Raw genomic sequence first — 27,294 nt, 5'->3', positions numbered from 1 at the left:
AAAAACTTAAAATTAAGACAATACTTTCCTGCATAAAGTAATCAAAACTATGAGAAATTCTGCAAATCTTCAGGAAATGTTAAGGTTCCAGTTCAGTGATGTACTAAAAAAAGTATTAAGCTTAATAATCAATAACATAAAGCAATGTAACACATAATTAACTTTGTACGGAGATGAATTAATAATAGACTTTGCAATACCTGTTTAACTGAACAAGCCAAAACATTAACATATCAAAAGCTGCCTTGCACAATGACTTTTAGGTTCTCTTGAGTAATCAGAATCATGGGAAAAGACAAGAAGTCTGTTAAAGAAACAGCAGAAAGATTTGGAGATTTAAAAAAAAACAGATATACAGATGTATAGTATGTATAGAAACATATACATACAAAATAATTGTAAATTATTTTAAAATTAAGATTTCTAAGGATGGGTATGTTGGGAAAGATTGAAGGCAAAAGGAGAAAGCCATGGCAGAGGATGAGATGGATAATGTAATTGATGCAACAAACGTGAATTTCTGCACATTCCAGGAAACAGTGGAGGGGCAGGGGGGCCTGTCACATTATGGTCTATGGTGTTGTGAAGAGTTGGACATGACTTAGCGACTGAACAACAAACGTGGCTACTCAATTACTTCACTACTACCACTCATTGAACATCACCCTCCAGACCTATCAGATATGATCATTTTTATGTTTTTGGAAAATGGAAAGACACATCGAAGAATATATGCAGAAAGGCACAATCTGATAGCAACCCGGACTAGGTTTGTCAAAGTGATCTGCAAGAACGTGATGGGGTTCCACGACAGCCTGAGGCAAAAAAAAAACCCCATTCACTTGGACATAGCCAATTTCCTATCCAATCTTGGTCATGGGTCTTTATTTTTCTTTAACTAACAGTGCCACCGTCAGAAGTCCAAAAACCTTCCATTTGGATCACTTGTCTTCCCCAAAGAAAATTCAGAATATGGAAACCAGCAAAACCAGACACAGCGATCTTGTTCTACATAGCCGCGAGCTGCAATCAGTACAAGGGAAGACGAAGTTATCGCATTTACAGAGAAACGTGAGCAGGCGGGGAGATAGCAGAGCTAAATACTCCAAAAGACACAAAAAGGGTTTTCGGAGCGCTCCTTCACAGAGCAGCCTGCGGAAGCTGAAATGGACCACTTCCCTGCAGAAGCACAGAGGACACGCCAACAACGAAACAGAGGAGGGCTACCCCACACTTCAAACTCGATGAAAAGCCCATCCTCGTTCCCTCCAACTCCCAGCGACTGTTGGCTCAAGATACTACACATGCGTACTTTCCCTCTCGCGCTTTCCCACGCGTGCGTGGTACCCACCACCTCCCTTAGGTTAAGAGAGCGAGGACCTGGTTCTCCTCTCCTGCGGCCGTTGACCGGTGGCCGCTGCCGCACGACTTCCCCCCGCCCCACCCCCGTCGGCCCACGCGATGCTCTCGGACTCCCCTCACCTCGTAATACTTCATAGCTCCGCGCTCGTTTTCGCTCCCGCGGCGTAAAGCACCCTTTCCCCTCACGTGACACGCTCCAACTTCGTTGAAGGGGGGCGCGCCGCGAAGAAGTACAAGGCGAATCACGGGGAACTCTTCTCTCGGACGATCGGCCAATTAGACGCAAGGAACTATCCCTTCCCGCCTACGTACCCACCTCCAAACGTCACCATGGCAACTTGTGGCGCGTGACCACGCCTGACCCAATCCAGTGGGCGAAAGGTAGAAGTGGCAACCCGTCGAAGCAATCATCATATCCGAGAACGCCGACTTGAGCCAATCACAAAGCTGCAAACAAATATAGATGACCTTCGAAGGGTTGCCGCAGGTGATGCGGTGGGAGCTGAAAAAAGATTCCGAGGGCAAAGGTCCCCTGCGCGCTTGCTTACCTGAGAGCGGGCGCTGTTAAGAGTTCGTTGGAAGCTCCTCCAGAGTCGGCCGCAAGCGAGGGTTAAATGATCGGGATGAGAACGTTTAGTTCCGTTCCTGTCGGTCGAAAGACTGGTTGCTGTGTAGAGTTGTTCTACATCGCTTTTACACTGGAGTAAGTCTCAACAGAATGAACCATGTCTATGTTCCAGCTCAGTAACTATCCAATTAGTTCGATGCTAGTCGGTCTGGCTTGATTCCTGGCGGTTCCGTGTATAAATACCCCTACCTTGGCCTCATTTTGGTAACAAGTCACTCTTCCAGGGATTCCAATAACCTCTTCCATTCCGTCTCGCCCAATCCCATAATTCGGAGGGATCCCCTTTTTTTCTCAGTGAAAACGTCTTTCCAGAGTCCATCTTCCACAGTCCTGAGTTGCCACTGGACTATTAATTTTAACCATTCTGACCTACCTTGTTCTAAAATATAGGCTGATCCTAAGTTTGTGTTTGTCACTGCTTTCCTTCCAAGAATTGGTTCCCTCTTCCCTCTATCTGTTCTTTAACCCAAGTAAACAAAATTATTTTCCACCTTAATTTCTGCATTAAGTTTACATTCCGAAAGAGTGGAGGTTGGCACTAGTTTTGACTTCTTAGATTTTTCCTTTCCTCTCTTTATTTTCATAATGAACTCTGCTGAATGCTTCCAACTTCTAAATTGTGTTGTCAGATTATTTTAAAATGTTTGGATACCCAGGTTTGAGTCTGCCATTCTTAAATTATATTCATTTTGTAAGTCCAATATGCAACAGACTACTGCAGTGGGCTGCTTTTTAAGAGCATCTGCAAGTCTCCACTGTACAGAATGCAGCTGCATGGGTAGTAAAGGGTGTCAGATATCCGACATATATAACATCATTTTTTGGTGAACTGTATTGATTGTCAGGGTCAGTGGTGGGATTCAATTTTTTTTACTACCGGTTCTGTGGGTGTGACTTGGTGGGCGTGGCAGGGAAAGGATACTGTAAAATCTTCTTTCCCTCCCTACTCCAGGGGAAGGTTACTGCAAAATCCCCATTTCCTCCCGATCAGCTGGGACTTGGGAGTCAGAGAATAGATGGGGGCGGGCCAGTCAGAGGTGGTATTTACCGGTTCTCCAAACTACTCAAAATTTCTGCTACTGGTTTTCCAGAACTGGTCAGAATCTGCAGAATACCACCTCTGGTCAGGGTGTTCCCAGGTACAATTCAAGGAGCTGATTATCTTCAAAGCCCTCCAAGGCTTGGAGATGAGTTACTTTAGGGTCTTTCTAGGGTCACAAGTGTATTAAGGGACTTGTTTCCTGAGTGTATTACCATCCTTAGTAACAGTTTTACATAGTGTTGTATATATTTACTTTGTAATTGCTTTAAATTCATTTTATATTTTATAATATTCATCACCCAAGGTCATCTGTTAAGAGGAGTGGCTATAGCAATCAAATAGCAATATGTATCCATATCTTACCTTTCTCATAATCTCTTTATTATTCATTTTATGTTAACTCTTTGATTTCATGGCCCTCTGCCTTTTCTGAAAAATGTCCATTTGTTTGATATTTCTCTATCTATGTACATTTCTATTTGTAAGGTCTTGAACCAATTTTGTCTTGCATAGAGAATTAGTGCAATAGTTTGATAACTCCATAAGATTATCTTATATTCTGTTTTCCGGGTGTTACCTTGCTGATATCTTATTAAAAGGTTAAAGGGGAAAATGTTAATTAATGGATTTCTCAATGATTCTGTTGTCTTGTCATTACATGGAATCATATGGTGATGAAATCGTTTAAAATTATGCCTGGGAAAATCCTGTGATCTAAGAATATGGGCAAGCAGGAACTAGTACAAAAATCCACCTGGTGATTCATACACACCTAGAGTATTTTGTGTGCCATTCCCATCTAATTTCCTATTTAGTTAGCATCAGAAAACTGACATAATTGGCAGAGAAAATAATACTAGTTTTTCACTTATTGAAAGTTGATTTTGTTACACTATTTTATTAATTTCTAATTTACTTGCATGTCCCCTCCAATGATGTCTGACTCTGAATAGCTGATAGATTTCCAAACAATAATATTAAAACTAAACATTGTAACAGTGTAAACCTAAAAGCTAATAATCATGTGATAAATACTTAACCACATGACAACAAGCAACCATAAGACCACTGTCATCTGCAGAGAATAAAATGATTCCCTCAGCTCCAAAAGACCATCAAAATAGCCAAGTCTTAATGGCACTGCAAAAAACTAACAGGGTCAGAGCCTGACTATATCAGGGAGAACACTGTTCCAGAGAACACATTCTGGTGAGAGAGAAGTTCCCTGAGGATGGGCTCCAGCAAGAGTTTGAAACTAAACCTCTGGTCCTGGTGACAACCCAGATTGGATCCTGCAAGAGACATAGTGATTGAGAGGCCTAACCCAAGATTCTACAAATCACATGTACAAATAGGACATGGAAGGATCCTTTTTCTTTCAGTTGCTGATGCATGTGGAGAGGCCTTTGCAGAAGACAGTCTTACAAATACTGCCCTAGTTCTTTCACAAGAGCAATGAATGTAGATTTACCGTATTTTTCGGACTATAAGACACACATTAGCTTTAGAGGAAGAAAACAAGGGGAGAAAATCTGCCTCTGCCTTCGCTGTGGCCCACTTGCCACCACTGCCACCCACTCACCACTGCCACCCATTTGCCGCTGTCGCCCATTCGCCGCCGATCATTGATAGGCGGCAGTGGCGATTCCTGCTGCCTAGAACAGCTGATCGGTGCCACACCAACCCCCTGCCCCCCGTTGCAATATTTGCTCTATAAGACACACAGACATTTCCACCCACATTTTTTTTGGGGGGAGTGTGTCTTACAGTCTGAAAAATACGGTAGTTCTATGTCTGTGTTCAGCCTGAACTCTGACTGAAAAAAGTCCAGAGAAACCATTTCCTTCAGAGCCCCCTGCAACTGCAGCTCTCAACCTTCTCTGAAAAAAGAAAGTTGAATTTTGTTAGTTTCTTAGAGAGTAGCTCAAGGGGAAACAAAAGAAGTCACACACATAGGAGGAGCAGACACCATTAGCAGCTAGTAGGAGATTGCAAACAAGATTTCATTGTCAGATAAGAATACAATACTGAATTGTCAAGATAATCCACTAATTATGACCTGCTACTAGGGAGAAAACAAGTCAATTGATTTTATTCACTTCAACTGGATGAATCTACAATGTACAAAAAACCATTTAAATATCATCTCTTTTGTAATATAGGAATTCAAAGTTAAAAACCTAAGGATTTTCTCTTTTGTCTTTTGTATTGCAGGAATGACCAGGAAAGAATTTGGTTTGTTGAATATAGTACTGTTTAACTAATATGAGAAAAATGGAAGCAAGAAGATGACTTAATTCTATTTTGTAAAACAGCTGCAGCCCCCAATCCCCCGCTCCCAATGTAGTATAGCAGCATAGGAAATGAGGAAAAGATCAGGAAATGAGTGCAGAGCTATCATTTGATGGTTTGCAAAAGGAGGAGTAGCCTTCATTAATTTTAGCTCCTTTCCTTAATCCTCTTTCCTTAACAAATGCCCTTCATGCATACTGAGATCAGAAGGCTATTTCAAGCACACATAGTATAGATTCTAGAAACAGGTGAAGGACTGATGAAAAAAATAATAATATAAAATGTCAAAACTGTGTCTTCTAGAATTCTTGTTTAATTCTTCCCACCCCAAAACTGCAAAAAGCAAAACAAAACAAAACAAAAATCTAAGAAAATGAGTTTGCACATCATTCTGAACCATACTTGTTTGTTCACAAACAAACCAATTTGAATGAACTCCAGTTGGCTGGTGTCACAGAACAAAGCAACCTATACGTTTGCTTAGTTTTAGCTTAGTGTATTGTATGAACCCATTGTCTCCTTATATCACCCCAACTCACCAAAAGAAATCTTACCTTTGTTGCAAAGGAAATCTCTCTACATCTTATAGATTAATTACTAGACAACCCCGTGCCCTGCTGCATCATCATTTCAGAGATATTTCCTTATCAGACCCCTCAATGTCTTCAACAATGACAGAGCTTCTAATGAAAAACTGGGAATATATTCAGAGATGTATCTGCCTTGAAAATAACCCATATTGAATTATATAGCACAGTGAAACATCAACAGAGGAAATGTTTTATGATAATATTTATGTCATAAAATGTTTTATAAAATTTGCCAGATTCCAATTCCATAGGAGTCATGGGTCCCAGATTTTGGAGTTAGCCCATTTGAGGACTTGGTTTAAAAAGTTCTGTTGTGTTGCTTTGCCCAGTTAAAGGTTACAGGAACCAGAGTTTTAGAAGTGTATAAATTTCCCAGTGTGATTAAGAAATTAGGATGGCAGGGCTTGACTATACAGGTGAAACTCAAAAAATTAGAATATGGTGCAAAAGTTCATTTATTTCAGTAGTGCAACTTAAAAGGTGAAAGTAATATATGAGATAGACTTATTACATGCAAAACAAGATAGTTCATGCCTTGATTTGTCATAATTTTGATGATTATGTCTTACAGCTCATGAAAACCCCAAATTCACAATCTCAGAAAATTAGAATATTGTGAAAAGGTTCAATATTCTAGGCTCAAAGTGTCCCATCCTAATCAGCTAATTAAGCCATAACACCTGCAAAGGGTTCCCGAGCCTTTAAATGGTCTCCCAGTCTGGTTTAGTAGGAATCACAATCATGAGAAAGACTGCTGACCTGACAGTTGTGCAGAAAACCATTATTGACACCCTCCATAAGGAGGGAAAGCCTCAAAAGGTAATTGCAAAAGAAGTTGGATGTTCCCAAAGTGCTGTATCAAAGCACATTAATAGAAGGTCATGTGGAAGGGAAAAGTGCGGAAGAAAAAGGTGCACAAGGAGCAGGGATGACCGCAGCCTGGAGAGGATTGTCAGGAAAAGGCCACTTTGTTGGGGACTTTCACAAGGAGTGGACTGAGGCTGGAGTCAGTGCATCAAGAGCCACCACAGACAGACGGATCCTGGACATGGGCTTCAAATGTCGTATTCCTCTTGTCAAGCCGCTCCTGAACAACAAACAATGTCAGAAGCGTCTTACCTGGGCTAAAGAAAGAAAAGAACTGGTCTGTTGCTCAGTGGTTCAAAGTCCTCTTTTCTGATGTGAGCAACTTTTGCATCTCATTTGGAAACCAAGGACCCAGAGTCTGGAGGAAGAATGGAGAGGCACACACTGCAAGATGCTTGAAGTCCAGTGTGAAGTTTCCACAGTCTGTGTTGATTTGGGGAGCCATGTCATCTGCTGCTGTTGGTCCACTATGCTACATTAAGTCCAGAGTCAACGCAGCCATCTACCAGGAGATTTTGGAGCACTTCATGCTTCCTTCCGCAGACAAGCTTTATGGGGATGCTGACTTCATTTTCCAGCAGGACTTGGCACCTGCCCACACTGCCAAAAGTACCAAAACCTGGTTCATTGTCCATGGGATTACTGTGCTTGATTGGCCAGCAAACTCGCCTGACCTGAACCCCATAGAGAATCTATGGGGCATTGCCAAGAGAAAGATGAGAGACATGAGACCGAACAATGCAGAAGAGCTGAAGGCTGCTATTGAAGCATCCTGGTCTTCCATAACACCTCAGCAGTGCCACAGGCTGATAGCATCCATGCCACACCGCATTGAGGTAGTAATTGATGCAAAAGGGGCCCAAACCAAGTACTGAGTACATATGCATGCTTATACTTTTCAGAGGTCTGATATTGTTCTATGTACAATCCTTGTTTTATTGATTTCATGTAATATTCTAATTTTCTGAGATTGTGAATTTGGGGTTTTCCTGAGCTATCAGCCATAATCATCAAAATTATGATAAATCAAGGCGTGAACTATCTCACTTTGCATGTAATGAGTATCTCATATATTAGTTTCACCTTTTAAGTTGCATTACTGAAATAAATGAACTTTTGCACGATAATCTAATTTTTTTAGTTTCACCTATAGGTTGTGATTTGTATATGGGATCCCAGGATTTTCAGCTGCTCAGCGGGACAATTGCAAAAACATCTGTTTCATGAGGAGCCACCATCCAGCGCACAAGTGGATCAGGGGTAGGTTCTAAATTATTTTACTACCGGTTCTGTGGGTGTGGCTTATTTTATGGGTGTGGCTTGATGGTCATGTGACACGGCATGGCTTGGTGGTCATGTGACTGGGTGAGTATTGGCTTGGCAGTCATGTGACTGAGTGGGCATGGCCAATAACAATAAATAATAAAAATAATAAACAAAGTATACAAAACAATAAGAGGTACCAAAACCCAACTTTCACACTTTACACCCACATAACACAGCACAACTGACTCACACACATGTAAAAGCAGCTGCACTTCACCCAGAATGGCCCCTGCAACAAGCAAGAACCTCACACAACCATAAAAATATCAAAAATCAACTTTCACACTTTACACATATACAGCACAACACAACTGACTCACACACACAAACACACACACACACACACACACAAAATGCCACATACAGTTTTGTGAGATTTTGTGTGTTTGTGTTGTTAGAGGACCCAGATTGTTGGGGGGGCAATAAGTTGACTTTGTAAAAATATACAAATAGAATGAGACTATTGCCTTATACACTGTAAGCCGCCCTGAGTCTTCGGAGAAGGGCGGGATATAAATGTAAAAAAACAAAAACAAACACACCAAATCTCAGAAAGCTGCACAAATATTTTATTTTATTATTTTATTTTATTTATATTTTTTAGATCAGGGGTCTCCAACCTTAGTAACTTTAAGGTTTGTGGACTTCAACTCCCAGAGTTCCTTAGCCAGGAAAGCTGGCTGAGGAACTCTGGGAGTTTAAGTCCACAAGCCTTAAAGTTACTAAGGTTGGGAGACCCCTGTTTTAGAGAAAAGCAGCTAAATTTAAAACTTCCTTAACTTTTAATTGCTGTCTAAAAACCCAACTCCTTAAAAAAAACACCAATTAAATATTTTTTAATAGTTTTTTTTTTTTGGTTTACATTTATACCCCGCCCTTCTCCGAAGACTCAGTTTGCTTACCCAATTGAGGCAGGCAGATTGAGTTGCTCACTGAGGAGATGGATTGTAGGCAGGCAGATTCAGTTGCTAGCTGATGCAACTGATTGCAGAAGCCATGGCTTTGCAAGCCCAAAAGGAGCAGTAATTAGATAAGCGAGGGAGGGGGCGATTGGGTGGGCATGGGTGGGGACTGTTGTTAGAGGTTGTAAAAAAGTGATTTTAAAAGCCTGTGATGATCAGGAAACTCATCTGGGATTGCCAGAGGAAAAAAAGATTTTAAAAGGCTCCTCTGATGATCCCAGCTGAAGTTGCCTCATGGCAGCCCAGAACCTCTTAAAAGGATTTTTTCTACAGAGCTTGTAGAAAACATGTTTTTTAAAGGTTCTGGTGGTCAGGCAACTCAGCTGGGATTGCCAGAGGAGCCTTTTAAAACTTTTTTTTACAACCTTTCACCAACAAGTATGAAAGCATAGTCTAAGTTTCCTTCAATCCTTAGTGAAATAAACTTTAAATAGAACTACAATGACTTAAAAAAAGGGAAGGCTGAAATAAACAGCAAAAGGATGTTTAGAACTTGAAAATTACAAACAGGATAAGGAACCAGATGGATTTGAAATAAGATTTTGGAATTAATTATTGTAGGAATTTAGCACCCACCCCCCTCCTAGAAGAATGACATATTCTAGGAAATATTTAAAAAAGCAGAATATTATACCTTCCTGGATGAGAAAAGGAGAAACATGCTCTTGGAAAGCGGCCCCCACCTTTGTTAATAGCCCCAGAAAGACAAAAGACATCTTATCTACAACACAGAAGACCTTCAGCTCCAGGGTGATGGGATTAAGACATGGCCCTCAGGACATGATAGGATTAGCCTCTACCCATTTCACCACATGGCACCTGGGAAGGTTACATCAGCCAGCAAGGCTAGCTAAGACCCCCACCCCCTGGGAGTCTGACAGCCAATCAGGATACTCTTCCTGTGCCCTAGAAAGTTCAATGCTCAGAAAAAGCATAAAACCAGGGAGCGCACAGGATCTCGCCCTTTTTCTGTTCAGGAACTCAAGCCATGTGATCCTGACCACCATTAAACCATCTTTCCAAGCAGCCTCCATGTTTCCAGTGTCTTTGTCCCCACTTGGAACTGAACCCAGATGGATATTTCTTCCAACATTATAAAAATCCATTCAATGAGAAAATGCTTCTCTTTTTAATTCTTTAGAATGGGATTTTGAAGGTTGAACACTTAAGGAGCTAGAAGGAACTGATATTGCAATTAAATGAGATACTAATACAAAATAGAGTAAAATATTTTAATATTGGACATACTGGGGAATATTTTGAACAATGGACCCGAAATTAATTTTTAGAGTGTCTGCCTCATATTTTAAAAATGTCACAGAAAGTACAGTTTTTACTGGACAAGACTGATGTGAAAATGGATTTTAAAATGACAAGCTACAAGAATTATATGGAAAAAGAGACTACACTGAACATAACAAAAGAACCAGCTGCTATCTTAATAATAATGAAAAGGGATATGCAGATAACAAACCAAGAGAGTAACCTGGACAATTTTCCCATGCTGGATTTACTAAAGATGCTTGTTAAAACTGAAAAGTTTTGCAAGATGGGAAGAAGAAAAAAATGAAAAGAAATCATGTTCTAGGGCATTACTTGAATGAACTAAAGATTTAAGTAAAAGAAAGGAATATTAAATTGTTTTGGTTGATCAAGGTTAAAATATATTTTGTTATCTCTGATAACCTTTAATGGACTTCTGCTAAGCAGGACCAAAATGATGAGGTTATAAGGATTTGTTTGTAGATGAATGGGTTGTGGGAAAAAGAAATCTTTTGTTGTATTTTTAAAGAAGGCGATAAGTTACTTACATTACTTATACTTATGCTGAAATAGGGAAGTCATTTTTTTATAAATGTACTTTTTCTTTACTATATTTGATTCTTTTCATTTTTTTCTATTTTTTCACTTTCTTTTTCTTTCCTATTCTTTAGATTATTTTATCTATTTATTTTTAGTTTGTTTTTTGCCCTTGTAGTTGTGTGTGTATGTATCTATATTTATCTATATATCTCTATCTCTTCATCTATCTATCTACCTATCTACCTACTTCCCTATCTATCTATCTATCTATCTATCTATCTATCTATTTATCTATCTATAGAAATTATAATATAAAATACAAATGAAAACAAAAATAGGGAAATGGGGAAGGGAAAAAAGAGGGAAAGATAAATATGGGTTAAGGAAAGAAAGAAGATAAAATACAACTTTTTTTCAGCACAGTAGAATAAAAATAAAATTCAGCCTCAACATTTTACTTTTACATACTTAGTATATAATAGTCATTTCTATAACAACAAACTTATCTAATCAGTAAATCCCAAAGTCAGAATTTCATTTTTTCTGTCTCAAGCTCAATCTAGAAAGTTCGTTGTCCAGTAGTTTTACAAGTCTACTTCTATTTTTACTTCTCAAGATATGTATCTTTTTGAAGCAGTTTACAGGGGACATCAGCAAAAATAAATAGCATAACAGGAAGCAATATTGGAGACTATTTTAACACTCTTTGCGCTTGCAGACCTGGCAGCTGCACCAGCAGAGTTGGAGAAGAGGCAGAAAATGTCCATTTACAAAAAAATGTTTGTCGATCCCTACACAATATGCTAAAAACCACTGAAATTCCAGTAAATTGTTCCTGGGAGATCATTCTGATTGTGATGAAATAGTCAGTTGAGTCAGTGATTCATATGTCATATCATGCCATCATGGTTTGGATGGCTTTGGCTTAGCACATTGTGTGAATCCTGCTGTTAAAAGTATAGCTCTAGCTCAGCATATTTTGAAATCTTAGCAATTTACAGCTTATCCAGTAAGCCATGGTTAAACAACCCGCATTTAGTACATTGAATAAACCTAATCATTGTTAAGCCTATTAATCATATGTATTTTTGAATCAATATGCATGTGATTCTAAAATTAATGGCTGGGTATTCACAGGGAAAGATCAAAAAAGTCGGGCTGTGACTGTGACCATGCAGTTTGAAACCTTGATGCATTTCCATATGTGCCATACACATCACAGGTATTTTTTAAAAAGTCATGAGAGTCCAAGTGTACAATCACATCTATCCAGTGGTGGGTTTCTACCGGTTATACCAGGTTTGGGCAAACCAGTAGCGGCGGCGGCAGCAGGTGGCTCTGCCCCCTCTCCTCCCCCCCCCCGGACATCATCACAAACGCTCTGCACACACACTCACATTTGCAAACCGGTAGCAAAGGTACCGTATATACTCGAATATAAGCCGATCCGAGTATAAGCCGAGGTCCCCAATTTTACCCCAAAAACTGGGGTAAACTGGGGACTCGAGTATAAGCCGAGGGTGGGAAATGAGGCACCTACCGGTTGGGGAAACCCTCCCTCCCTCAGCTGAGAAGGCTGGCCGCTCCCCGCCCGCCTCTCACTGCACCGGCAGGGCTTCAGTCCGGTAAAATGTGAAAAAGAAAAAAACTCGAGTATAAGCCGTATATACTCGAGTATAAGCCGAGGGGCTTAAAAAAAAAAAAAAACTCGAGTATAAGCCGTATAGACCCGAGTATAAGCCGAGGGGACGTTTTTCAGCACAAAAAATGTGCTGAAAAACTCGGCTTATACTCGAGTATATACGGTAAGTGAAACCCACTACTGCATCTATCCCCTTGACTTTTTATGATAGCCCCCTACATTCACACTTTTGTGTAATGCTGCTGATTTTTCATAGTTATTTTTCATAGTGATATACATACACCTACTAGATTTCAGCCTTGTTCATCTAGTTTGTTGCAGCATCATAAGCAAATTTCTATTTTAAATGAATACCTCAGCAAGTTCTTTTCTTCCTAGTTCACCTTTAGATTCACAGGAATAGCACAATAACTTCTTCCATGTGGGAGAATTCCTATTTCTTATTTTGCTTTGTAAGATTTGCTATTTTGCTTATTTCAAATCTCTGTTGTGCAATACATTCTGGTGCCTGTTTGTCTGAACAAATAGATCTGAAGATATTGCAGAGAAGAGACAGTCTTACAAAACCATCATTTAAAGAGTTTGCACTGAGCAAACTCAGTGATTGGTAATCACAAAGGTGTTATTAGTGGAATTTAAACATCTAAATGAATGTTCACTTCTACAAAAATACAAATAGCTGATATTCAATTATATGCATTCTAATGCTTGATTTCCAGTGTAATTAGGAACTTGATCAAATAACTTGAAAAATCTGTACATTAACTATGGCAAGTAGTAATATTGTAGGTTCAGTGATATAACCAGATAATTAGTTATAAGGGAAACTATGTAGAATATAAATCTTTTGTGTGTTTATCTTCACTATTTATTATTTACTTTAATATTAAAGTATCTTTAATATTTTCCTAAGCACTTCTTCCATTTCCTTTTCCACAGAATTGCTCATATTTTTAGGGAGATTGTACAACATATCCAAGTATTACAGTAACTTCTCTGTGTCTAAAATATTATCTCTGTGTTGTTACTGCGTTGTTATTATGCATAATATGCATAATTGGTGGCCTCTCCCTAGCCATAAAGGCTAGAACTGTTCAAAGATGTGCTGTAGTTCAACAAGATCTAAGATACTACAGATTCCCCCAGTAAATGAAGTTAGTCCTTTCACTCAGAACAGCTACTTGACAATAAAGCAGCATGAACTTCATTATAATTATTAGCAGCCCTATGAATTTTTCACTTTATATTAGTTATACAAGTTGTATCTTTGTTATTTTTTTTAAACTGTACATTAGTAAATTATACTGAAAATTATTATGTCTTATCACCTACTCCTCCCACTTATGACTGTAACCTTATTGCTGGTATCCTTACAATTTATATTGACTGTTTCCTAATATGATTTGATTGCTTATTTGTACCCTCTGACTATCATTAAGTGTTGTACCTTATGATTCTTGATGAACGTATCTTTTCTTTTATGTACACTGAGAGCATATGCACCAAGACAAATTCCTTGTGTGTCCAATTACACTTGGCCAATAAAGAATTCTATTCTATTCTATTCTATTCTTTAGTGGCATGCTCTAATTTGAACTAATTGCAAATCCAACATTCAGCTATTCCAAAACGGGTGGTGTTGAGGAATTGGCACTGGCCAACATTATAACAATTATATTAAATCCTCCTTGTTTTTGAAAATCATCCCATAGAACAGCAGTCCGCAACCTATAGTATCCTGGATACTATAATATTATTTTAATATACTATATTAAATACTTTATTATATACTATAATATAATTGTAATTTCCTGAATACTATAATCATGTGCTTTGGGGGCTGTTTTTGCTGTGTTTTTGTATAGTTAGTAGCATAAGAGCCCTGTTCTTATAGGTGCTGATTTGTGTATTTGAGTTCTTGAGAGCTGTTTTGAAGGAGCCATTAACAATTACAGTATGTGAGGTTTGCAGTTTCCTAGAGTCTTTGTAGTCTCTGAATCAGTACTCAGTTTATTGGCTTGTTTGTGAACTACTAAGAACGTGTTTGAAACATTCCTGACTAGTCCATTTATAAACATTTCCTTATGTTATGCTAAATGGTTATGCTTGGTCGCATTGTGAAAGATACGTACTTCTCAGCTTGTTCCTAACCTTTGTACAAACATGATCAGCAACTTTTTTCCTACCATATCTCATGACATTGTTTTCATCCTTATTCTAACTCCATATCTCAAGCACTTCCAAATTGGCCTTACCTGTGCCAGCCGCAAAGTAATATTTTCTTCTTAAACAGAATCAGGATTGGGAGAGGAGTGTAAAGTGAAGTGGCAGGAGGTTTTAAATCACTGTGCCAAGCAACCACCTGCCTGCCTATCAAGTGTTAGTTGGCCTACTTTTAAAGATGGATGACTTTTAAGCATTCATCTGAAAAAGTTGTAAATATGAGTTTTCTAAAGGAGCCTGAAAAATAATTGACAGGTGCCCTGAACTTTTAATGTTTTGGGGTTTTCCTGTCATATGCTGGTAAAGCCAAGGATCAGATCCTCACTTCCCTTGTTACCTCTTCTATCTCCTGTCATCCCAAGACCTTTAGCTTTTGCAAAGCCTGCAGTAAATACTGACAGAAGGTATTGATCTCATCATCTGTCAAAATTCACATTTCTCAACCCCATCCCACTTAAGAACAACAACTGATGAATAGTTTATGATGCTAGTTTATGATGGCTATTTGGTAGTTTGGAGGGAGGAGAACAATATCGGGGGACTCCACCAATCTCTTTCCTTAACTTGCCCACTTTATAGTAAACGAAGACTCCACTAGTTGATGGCATACTTGGCAGGATAGGGATCAACAGCATAGGCAGCATATTTTATGCTTGCGTAGTTTTCTGTTAGCTGAAGTATTGATAGGTCAAAGTTCACCTGACCCACTGGAGCTACTCCATGAGTCAGATTTCCATCATGCTTGGCTATATTGTGATAAAATAATATTTATTCCTTTACTCTGACACTTCTTTGGGTAACCTCAAATTAGGTAAAACTTATTATGTTTGGTCACGGATTAGTTGGTGGGAAATCAAATAATTGCAGTGATCTGAAATCTAGGCAGTTGAGCCAGGACAGGGATTCAGCAATGAAGACAACAAATGTATTTGTTTGTTTGTAAAATTTATTGGCCACCCACCTTACCACAGGCAACTTACAATCTTAAAAAGATAAAAACTATACAAAAGCTACAAGACATAAATAAATAGATTTCATGCAAGTACAAAGTTCTGCTGATAGAGTGAGCAGAGGGCAATGGAGCCCTCTAATGGAAAAGGGTTCTGAGCTTGCCTAGGATGCTTTAGTAGGAGGCATATTTCCTCATAGTTCAAAAAAACCCTTTGTTAATGTGATTTGTATTTGTACAAATAAGTGAACAGAGTCATTTGTTTTATTAGCAGATGGCAAGTTATTGGCTGCGTACAAGATCAAAACATTAAAGAATCATTTGTCCTGTTTAAAGCACTCCATCTACTGTTCATCTAAAATTCTACTAATCCAGGGCAGCATTAGATTAATCCTGTGCTTAATACTTTAGAAAAACTGCTGCTAGGACAAGTTATACCACATGAATGGATTCTAAAATATTATTAACATTAGCAAGTTTAAGCATTGCAAGCATGAACATGCAATACCATCTTGCTTTTTCAATTAAACTACTAACCTAGTGAGTTGCCCAATGACTGTTTTCTCGGTTACTTCCAGCACCACACCTTGCTGACTCAGTTCTACTAATATGTTTCTAAGGCCAGAATTCTCCACTTTTAATAATTCCATTCAGGTGCCTATAAAGTTCTCAACTCAGGTTCACCTATGAGTCACATAGGTAGAAAATCTGATGCACAGACAAATGGCGTGAGATTCAGAGAGCTTAGCTCATTTCTGTCTATAGTCACAGTGTGAATTAGGAGTGAGCCCCACATCTTGCTCTCTTTAATTAAATTCAATATTTGCTTTTTAGAAATTACAGTTCTGAAAATATTCAGAACAAAAATGGTTTGCTCTTCTCCAGTGCTTATTCCAATTTATGCAATCCAGACGGGTGGGCTTCAAAAATTTTAGCAAGGGTTTCTCTGCCTGGTTGCTGGGTGGGCGTGGCCATGGTGGGCATGGCCTAGTCAGCCTCCTGCACCATGGCGGAGGGGGGGGTGTTGCCCTCCCCAGGCTCTGGAGGCCATCTGGAGATCAGAAACAGGCCCATTTCTGACCTTCCCGAACTTCCGATAGGCCTGTTTTTTGACCTTCCCAAGCCTCCACGTGCACCCTGCACTTACCTGCATCCAAAACAGGCCACGTGGGGACTCCTGAGAGGGGAGGGGAGGGGGCCGAGGCAGCCAGGAGTGGGATTTGGGGGTTCTCCGAACTGCACAGAACCTTAGCTAGAGGTTCTTACAAACCCCTGCAAACCCTCAGCAGCCCACCCCTGAATCCAGATATGACAACCCTATATTTAAAACAATATAGCTATTTAAGAAGCTAATGCATGTCAAAGTATGCATTATCAAATTCTCTAGGTTTTTCACACAACCAATAATAACTCTGGTACCAATATTTAACTGAGTATTAAAGATGCAGGATATTGTATGTGTTGTGGTCCGTCAGCAGCCTACGGAACTGGCAACGGAATTGGACAGCGATGAGGCTGAGGTGAGACCAGGGCCATCGGGAAGTGAAGTGCGGACTCCAAAGCCTCCAGAGACTGATAGTGAGGCAGAGGAACAGGAGGAGCCTGTTCCTAATGCATGCATGAGAAGAGCTACCAGAAGGCAAGAGCAGCTCAAGCAGAGAGGACAACTCAGGAATAGGGCCAAGAGATGATTGGCCCCTTCCATAAGGCTTAAAACAGACCAGCACCGGTGTTTCAGCTTTGCCGGAAAACAATGTTGTAGCTGTGTCTTCTGCTTCATCCTCCGCTTCGTGTACGTTTGGTTTTTTTTTTCCAAAAAGTTTTACCAAAAAATTTTTTTTCCCCTTTCCCCCCAACCCCCCTCCCTTCACTAATACCCTCCCCCCTCCCCCCTGGCTTCCCGGAAGAAGCACAAGGTATAGTTAAAAATAAAACAAACATATGCTAAGAAAATTTTCTCCCAAAACTATTATACCAATTTTCCCTCTCTAGCTCTGACTTCCTCCTAACATAACCAAAATCCTTCAAAAAAATAAAAAATAAAAATAAAAATTAACAATTAACAATAGTAAAATATATAAATCAATAGAACAAATTAATCCTAAAGTATTTAAAACCAGCTAAAGCATAAAAATCCAATCCAATTCAAAAAATATGTCCCTTATAACTTCTATAACCATATAATTTCCCCCCCATGTCTTTCTTACATAAGATCTTTTGAGAATATTCTATTTAAAATTTAGTGCAACACCTTATAAAATTTCAATACAGAAAATTACAATATCTATTCAACTTTAGTCCTTCCTCATCAAAATCCAGTATACATCCAAATATCTAGTCTTTTATGATAGATATAAAACATATAATCAACCCATTTCTTCCAGATCTTCCTCACAAATTGTCTTTCCGGGACACTAATATTTTTGTCTGTTAATATTTTAAAAAAACCTTGTTTCAAGGATAATACTTTTGTCTCTTGCCATTTTTTTTGATGCATTAATCTCTGTCTTTCCTTCATTACTCCTTTTAAAAAGTCAATCACAATATTTCCTAGTAATTCCTTATGTCCAAGAATCCAAAAATTACTGCCGTATATTCCATCAGTCCAAAAAGAGAACTCTTGGGAAACATTAAGCTTGTGAGTCTTTTCCGTTCGAGGGACAATCTCCTGTAGCACAAATTCAGGCATTTCATCCAAACTATTTAAAGAAAACTTCTTTACATCAACTTGTTTCTTCACGATCAAATCTTCATATTTATCCACTTTTATTTGTATCTCCTCCATTCCATTTTCCGAATGATTGCACTGGTTAATTTGCTCCAAGCTCTCATCCAAAACGTCCCCATTTTTTATCAATTCGTATTTTTGAATAATTAAATACATACTTTCTGTGTAGTCCTGTATAAAGTCACGAATCCATTCTTCTGAAAGAACCTCCATGACAAAGTTCCTGCTGAGAATCCCCTTATAAAGTACTTAAACAACGTAATATAATCCAACAGTCCACAGTCAAACACAATAAGATAAAATCTCCATTCAGTTTCGATTCAAAAGCAAGGCTCCCTTTGATGTATCGCTCTGCTTTCAGTTTCTCTAAAACGAAACTGAAGGGGGGGGGGAAATTTCTCTTTTTTTTAAAAAAAAGGTAGAAGTCAGAAAATCAAAAATACTTGCAAACCAATAATTGTTCACTCACGCTTCTTCCGTCTGCTTTTAGTAACCACAAAAAGAAATCAGTTGTTAGCAGAAGTGGACACCTTCCTCTTTTCCTGCTTTTTCAGGAGCGCAGTGAATACTGGAGGTTGGGGGAGGGTTCAAGGGGATTCGACCTTTCAGGACTTTGCATTACAAAAACAAAGCCCCTAGGGGAATCTACCATAATTCCCCCCCCTTGCTCTTTCTCTCTCTTTCAACCAGAGAGGGAAATTAAGCCGGGATCAGCTGTTATCACCGGCTTTTACCATATTCAATGCGGAGTGCCATAAATTAGCACCCAGCGAGAAAGGTGGCGCCACACAGAAGCCCCGCTTCGTGTACGTTTTTGTTTTTGTGGCTTCTGGATGTTTGCCAGGAAGGCCTTTGGCAGTTTGCCTAATTGGATTGAGGTTTGTGAGATAACTGAAGGATTTGTGTTTGGGAGGCATTTGTTTTACTTTGAGTTGAACGCCACTGGGAATGAAGTAGTTCCCAGCTGTTTGAATAAAGTTTATTTTTCCACGGACTAAGTTTATTACTAACCTACTTGGGCCTGGGTCACAACAGTATGTGTGTATGCATATCTATTTGTCAGTACGCTATATATACTTTGTAATTGGTGGCACTGTATATAGGCAATGGTATGTCGGCTTATAAGATACTCTATATCTTACAGAGCCTATATTTCAGGCAGTTAACATGAGCATAATTCATAAAAAACTCCTTTGTTGTGCTTGTGGTTTATTAAATATCTTTCATGATTGTGAAACTATGAGATATATGAGAATGTAATAGATCAGGATGAAGATGGGTTTGATCTTGTGGAGTGAAATTAATGAATGAAATGAAATGAAACTGTTGGATTAATTATGTATGAAAGGACTATCATCTAGATAGGGCAATTTGGTATATATAGGAAGAACCAGCAAAACAATAAATAAAGTTGGAAAGCATACAAGAGGTAGCTGGATCCACAAGACAATTTTTTTCTTGCAAATGTTTTAATGAAAATAGGCAATATAAATACATTCCCAAAAGGGTATACAGGTAGTCCTTGACTTACAACCACAACTGAGCCCAAAATTGCAGTTGCTAAGTGAGATAGTTGTTAAGTGAATTTTGCCGTATTTTATGACCTTTCTTGACATAATTGTTAAACAAATCACTGCAGTTTTTAAGTTAGTAACACAGTTGTTAAGTGAATCTGTTTTCTCCATTGATTTTGCTTGTCAGAAGATTGCAAAAGGTGATCACATAACCAAGCATAATCAGTTGCCAAGCATCTGAATTTTGATCACATGACCATCAGGTTACTGCAGTGGTCATAAGTGTGAAAATGGCCATAAATCATTTTTTTCAGTGCTGTTCTAATTTTGAATGGTCACAAAATGAACTGTTGTAAATTGAGGGCTACCTATACTTGTAATTAAGATAGGTCAATGCAACTGAAGCCTAGGAGACACTGTAATCACTTTTACAATAATACACTAAGACAATGTGTAATAAAGAGATTAAGTTACAAATAGCTTGCTACCTTTATTAGCTAACATTGCTCCAACTTAAATCCTCCTTGAATAAGGATATAAAAGTCAACAGATCAGTGTTTACTTTTGAAAAATTAATAGATAACTTATCAACCTAAAGGAACAATTTCAAAAATGTGTAAATTATTATTGGAATTGGAATTTATACACACACACACACACACACACACACACACACACACACACACCTGAGTAGGTTTTAAAACCAGAGTAGGTTTTTAAAAAGTAGTGCATACAGATTTAGGAAAATGAATAGATGAGATGAGGTTGTTGTTGTTGTTAGTTGCGAAGTCGTGTCTGACCCATCGCGACCCCATGGACAACATTCCTCCAGGCCTTCCTGTCCTCTACCATCCTCTGGAGTCCATTTAAACCAGTGGTTCTCAACCTTTATAGTGCTGCGACCCCTTTCCCCACGATGTGGCGACCCCAACCGTAAAATTATTTTCGTTTTGAATTTATCGTGCCTGAAGCCGTATTGGCTAGCGATCTGAACTGCTTGCGATTGCCTTGAGGACGGAGGCATTAAAGCGGAGACTCCTCCCCTATTAAGTTTATCGCGCCTGAAGCCAGATTAGGCTAGCGATTGGGAGTGATTGCAGCTGGCTTGTGGAGTCAACCATTGGAGCGCGATTCTTCGACTCACAAGTATACTTTCCATATTTCCGATGGTCTTAGGTGACCCCTGGCAAATCGTCATTCGACCCCCAACGGGGTCCCGACCCACAGGTTGAGAACCACTGATTTAAACTCATGCCTACTGCTTCAGTGACTCCAGCCAGCCACCTCGTTCTCTGCCGTCCCCTTCTTCTTTTGCCCTCAATCTTTCCCAGCATTAGGCTCTTCTCCAGTGAGTCCTTCTTTCTCATTAGGTGGCCAAAGTATTTCAATTTCATCTTCAGGATCTGGCCTTCTAAAGAGCAGTCAGGGTTGATCTCCTTAGGACCGACTTGTTTGTTCGCCTTGCAATCCAAGGGACTCGCAGGAGTCTTCTCCAGCACCAGAGTTCAAAGGCCTCAATTCTTTGGCGCTCAGCCTTTCTTATGGTCCAACCTTCACAGCCATACATTGTAACTGGGAAAACCATAAAAAACTGAGATGAGGTAGGAAATATTATGAAAATCAGATTACTTCAGTCAGCTCATTTACAAGAAGTACAATGGAAGATGGTACATCATTGGCACTTAACACCAGTTAGACTACTGCAAATTATACCTCAAAATATTGGAGAGACCATTTTTTTTTATCATGTATGATGGACTAGTAAAAAGATTGCACTTTTCTGAAAAAAAGTTTTTTGGAAGTCAGAATAGTCACTAAATAAGTATAATTTATTCCAGATTTGGGATTGTCACATATTTTCAGTGAAATAAAAAATAATTTACTCTATTTTTATTCTCAGCTACTAATTCAATACTCAGAAATTCTTAAATAATTTATCATTGGATAGCTTTTCTTTTTCAAGAAAACCAAAGTATTGCTTTTCTTGAAAAAATTTTTGAAAGAGATGATCCCATTTTTATTACATTTGGAAAGATGTTGTGGGCTTTGTTAATAATAATAGCTGTTTGTCAGTATGACAATGGTATATGAGAATTATAACTGAATTGTGAGATATACTGTTCTTGAATATTATGTTCTATTCTTATTTCTTCCTTGTCTTTCAAAATATTAAAAGTGAAAAAATAAATGATTTTTTAATTGCAAGTGTGAACGCAAGTGTGAATTCCTAAAATTTGCAAGGAATTAAGAAGTTAGAATAAGCAAAATTTGATGTATCAGACCTGTCTAGAATAAGTTTTGCTTTTCATCAGGATATTAATCTAAGGAAGAAATGTTATTGAACATTTGTTGATTTAGAGAAAACGTATCATAAACTGAACGGGCTTGAATTATGGAATATTGTATATGATTATAAAGTTCCTAAATAATAAGAGTGGCATTTAATGGAAATAAATTTTGAGAATAAATGGAATGTTTAGTAATGTTTCAAAATTCAATAGGAAATAGGACAAAGATGACTTTCTGTTATTTAATATTCTTATGGATAAATACATAAAGAATGCTTATGGTTATTAATAATAATAATAATAATAATATTTTAATTTGTATACCGCCTTCTCCTGAAGGACTCAGGGCGGTGAACAGGCAGATAGAATATAAATACACACAGTAATTAAAAACATCCCTTAAAAAACTAATTCAAATGCCCAAAAATGTTAAAAAACGTACTCCCCCGTAAAATAACAAAATTTTAAAACCCATCCAATAAAAATAAAAATCAGGCTAGTCCAGCCATACGAAATAAATAAGTTTTAAGTTCGCGGCGAAAGGTCCTAAGGTCAGGTAATTGTCGAAGTCCGAGGGGAAGTTCGTTCCACAGGGTCGGAGCTCCCACAGAGAAGGCCCTCCCCTGGGGCCGCCAGTCGACACTGTTTGGCTGACGGCACCCTGAGGAGTCCTCTCTGTGGGAGCGTGCGGACAATGGGAGATAGAAGCCGGCAGTAGGCGGTCCCGTAGATAGCCCGGTCCTAAGCCATGGGCGCTTTAAAGGTGGTAACCAATACCTTGAAGCGCACCGGAAAACAACAGGTAGCCAGTGCAGTCTGCGAGGATAGGTGTTATGTGGGAGCTCGAGGCGCTCCCTCGATAACCAGCGCAGCCGCGTTCTGAACTAGCTGAAGTCTCCGGTGCTCTTCAAGGGAGCCCCATGTAGAGAGCATTGCAGTAGTCCAGGCGAGAGGTAACGAGAGCATGAGTGACTGTGCATAAGGCATCCCGGTCCAGGAAGGGCCGCAACTGGCGGATCAGGCGAACCTGATAAAATGCTCTACTGGAGACGGTCGCCAAATGGTCTTCAAAGGACAACCGACCATCCAGGAGCACGCCCAAGTTGCGTACCTTCTCCATCGGGCCAATGATCCACCCCCGACAGACAGCCCCATCTGCAGCTGACTGTACCGAGGTGCCGGCATCCACAGCCACTCCGTCTTGGAGGGATTAAGTTTGAGCCTGTTCCTCCCCATCCAGACCCGTCGGCTTCCAGACACCGGGACAGCACTTGACAGCTTCACTGGGGTGGCCCGGGGTGGAAAAGTACAGCTGGGTGTCATCAGCGTACAGTTGGTATCTCACCCCAAAGCCACTGATGATCTCACCCAGCGGCTTCATATAGATGTTGAACAGGAGGGGTGAGAGAATCGACCCCTGCGGCACCCCACACATGAGGCACCTTGGAGTCGATCTCTGCCCCCCTGTCAACACCGTCTGCGTCCGATCAGAGAGGTAGGAGGAGAACCACCGATAAACGGTGCCTCCCACTCCCAACCCCTCCAACCGGCGCAGCAGGATACCATGGTCGATGGTATCAAAAGCCGCTGAGAGGTCTAATAGGACCAGGGCAGAGGAGTAACCCCTATCCCTGGCCCTCCAGAGATTAGGTGGAGGTATGAATGTTTATGTGCCTTTGTATGCAGATAATACTCAATTTATAGCAAATTTTAGTTTGTACAATGCAACAATGAATATGGACCTGAAAATTAATCTAATAATGCAAAAGAAGTAATAATGGCTATATCTATAAACAGAAAGGGACACCGTGGCTCAGAGGCTAAGATGGTGAGCTTGTCAATCAAAAGGTCGGCAGTTCAGTAGTTCGAATCCCTAGTGCCACGTAATGGAGTGAGCTCCCGTTAACTTGTCCCAGCTTCTGCCAACCTAACAGTTCGAAAGCAGGTAAAAAATGCAAGTAGAAAAATAGGGACCAGCTTTGGTGGGAAGGTAACAGCATTCCGTGTGCCTTTGGCATTGAGTCATGCTGGCCACATGACAACAGAGACATCTTCGGACAGCGCTGGCTCTTCGGCTTTGAAATGGAGATGAGCACTGCCCCCTAGAGTCGGGAACGACTAGCACATATGTGCGAGGGGAACCTTTACCTTTATAAAAAGAAGTTGCTTCTGCCAACTTTGTCAGATAAGAAAATAATTGAATGTAAGAGAAATATACAAGTAAGTTGGTTGCAGCAGGAATGGGGCATTTAAAGATGTGTATTTAATAAGATGTAATAAGTTCAAATAGGTGTTAAATATGGACCAGTGTGAAAGAAGTACATTGATATGGTTAATGTAGTGATATAATGATTGAGGATCCATCTGGAAAACAAATACATGCAATGACTGTGAATGGGCAAAGAAAAAGAAGACCAAGAAAGTTATAGTTAAGCGAAACTGCTGAAATCCTCAGAAAAAGAAAGCTGAAAAGTTTAAAGAACAAAAGTGGGGACATGTTGAAAAAATTGTTTGCAAGGATAGAAATTAGGGGTGAAATTCGCTTACCTTTGCTACCGGTTTACAAATATGAGCGTGCGCGCCTCCTCCACGCATGCACAGAGGGTCAAAAATGCGACGTGATGACATCCAGGCAGGTGGGCGGAGCCTCCCACCACCAGCGCTACCAGTTCGCCCGAGCCGGATAGAACCAACTGAGAAAAAATATTGCCAACACAAATTTATACTGATAGAAATGTATGAAGAGATAGCAGTACATGAATGTTGTCAGTATAAATTTGTGTTGGCAATATTTTTTCTCCATATCTCAGTTCTTTAGTTTGTTGGCTCTCTGTTTCTTAGATCTTTTTTTGCATTTTGCAACCAATGGAGTGGAATAGTGGGATGGATCCATTTGTATGAATGTATGTAATATATGAATGCAAATATAGCTTGATTTATAAACACATGAAAATAAAAATACCAATGCAATTTTTTGACACTACCTTTCAAAATATCCTATCCATCAGGATTATGTAATATTATATCCTTCCAAGTAATTTTTAGTCCAGGCAGAGCTATGAATAGTAAAACATATTTTCTGTTTATTTACAATTGGTTCCATTGCTTAGTCACAAAACTTTTTCTTTTTTTTTTCTTCATTTTTTCATTTTTTCATTTTTTTTTCTTTTTTGCTATTTGAGCCACTATTTTGTTGGGACTGTTGCTACTATATACCGTATATACTCGAGTATAAGCCGAGTTTTTCAGCACATTTTTTGTGCTGAAAAACGTCCCCTCGGCTTATACTCGGGTCTCTGACTTATACTCAGTTTTTTTTTTAAGCCCTCGGCTTATACTCGAGTATATACGGCTTATACTCGAGTTTTTTTTTTTCTTTTTTTCACATTTTACCGGACGGAAGCCCTGCCGGTGCAGTGAGAGGGCGGGGCGGGGGAGCCGCCAGCCTTCTCAGCTGAGGGAGGGAGGGTTTCCCCAACCGGTAGGTGCCTCATTTCCCACCCTCGGCTTATACTCGAGTCCCCAGTTTTACCCCAGTTTTTGGGGTAAAATTGGGGACCTCGGCTTATACTCGGATCGGCTTATATTCGAGTATATACGGTAAATAAAATAGTTCACACTTAAATTCTGTCTAACTCAGAAATAAAAAGAAACTACATCAATTGTACAAATCCAGTCCTCTATTTTGGCTTTTTAGAGCAGATCTGAACATTTGACAGCCCCCAAGCCAGATCCAACCTTTTTGCTGACCCTGTTTGGCCCTCATGGGGTCAGTTGGAAAGTAGAAATCAAATATAAATAAGTATATGCCATGAACATAATACAACAGCATTGCTTTGATTTTGAAGGTGCCTGCTATTTCCCCCCCCCGATTTATGTACCTATGCCCTTTCATGGCCCTATTGATTTGAGCCTCCACAACAGTCCCAGTTTTTCATGTGGCCCCTTGCAAAAATTAATTGCTCACCCCTGTTTTAGACGAAGCTTCTGATTCTATCTCTTATGTTAATCTAGTGTAGTCCTGAATCTTCCAAACTAGGTACCTATATTTAAACTATCTAATGAGAACAAGCTAAGATCCAACTATGATTTCATGTCTTGCCTGACAAGTCTAATTAGAATTTCTTTATAAATGTGAAAATTGCCTCTTTTTAAAAGAGAGAGTGGACAATGATTTTTCTTTCAAAGAGATACTACCTTCTTGGATCCAGTTGATCAGTTCTCTTTATTTATTTTACAGAAAATTTCCACAAATGCCTCCCCTCTCCCTCCCTCCCTCCCTCCCTCCTTTTTACAAGTCCACCATATATGATAATAAGTAGCATCATCACAATCACATCTCCAACATTTAGCTTGCAAATTCGGATACATACAGGCCAGTTTTTTAGGATCTAGATGCCATCTATAAAACATTTTGTAAAAATTTTCTCTTAAATTTTGTGCTTGTGTAAATTTAACATTCCTAACCCAATTTTTTCCCACGTTTCCATCATTATAGGTTGCTGAATATTTTGTGCCCATTTTACCATACAATCCTTAACTAGTTCCATTTCTGAGTCTATTTCTATCAACGCATTATATAACTTTTTAATATGCAATTGACTTTGATCTCTAATTTGTTTTACCAAATTTTCCTCATTTTGCATGATACCAATTTTCTGGTCTTCTCTCCATCTAGCTTGCAGCTGTCCATACTGAAACCAAGTATGAATTATCCTTTCTTCTTTCATTATAGATCAGTTCTCTTTATTATAAAGGCCTGACAGATAAGAATCAGTGCAAGTTGAATTCTTCCAGTTGAATTTCTTCTCTATCAAAATCCTGAGGCTGCAAGATCAGAAAGAGATGCAAGTATTAAAATAATATTTTGGATATTATCTGATCTGTAATTCAAAGATACTTGCAAAATATTTTTTGGATGCAATTTCCCTCTTTGTACATAGAATGTCATGGGTGCACATTGCCTTACTGGTAAATCCCTGCTTCTTCTATTCCTTTTTCTATCCTTAATTTTTTTATAACTTACCTATAAGCTGCACTTTTAAAATGTTAATGGTAAGTGCTGTCTGTCTGGAAGC

General features: G+C 39.2%; 1 protein-coding gene and 1 long non-coding RNA gene across 2 annotated transcripts in view; one reads left to right on the top strand and one right to left on the bottom strand.

Moving 5' to 3' along the window:
* Window positions 1-1,589, bottom strand: part of TECR (trans-2,3-enoyl-CoA reductase) — a 52,979-nt gene extending 51,390 nt beyond the window's left edge. The window contains exon 1 of the mRNA XM_058165743.1: window positions 1,483-1,589. Coding sequence (XP_058021726.1) covers window positions 1,483-1,497 — 15 coding nt within the window. The 5' untranslated portion in view covers window positions 1,498-1,589. The remainder of the gene's footprint in view (window positions 1-1,482) is intronic.
* A 23-nt stretch (window positions 1,590-1,612) lies between these two features.
* LOC131189573 (uncharacterized) lies at window positions 1,613-27,066 on the top strand. Its single transcript, XR_009153076.1, has 4 exons — window positions 1,613-2,065; window positions 5,247-5,267; window positions 7,935-8,041; window positions 26,952-27,066. It is a non-coding gene; the product is annotated as an uncharacterized LOC131189573 (long non-coding RNA).
* The last annotated feature ends 228 nt before the right edge of the window (window positions 27,067-27,294 follow it).

Source organism: Ahaetulla prasina, chromosome 2 (assembly GCF_028640845.1).
Source record: "Ahaetulla prasina isolate Xishuangbanna chromosome 2, ASM2864084v1, whole genome shotgun sequence".
Classification (NCBI taxonomy): domain Eukaryota; kingdom Metazoa; phylum Chordata; class Lepidosauria; order Squamata; family Colubridae; genus Ahaetulla; species Ahaetulla prasina.
This window is presented reverse-complemented; position numbering and strand designations above follow the sequence as displayed.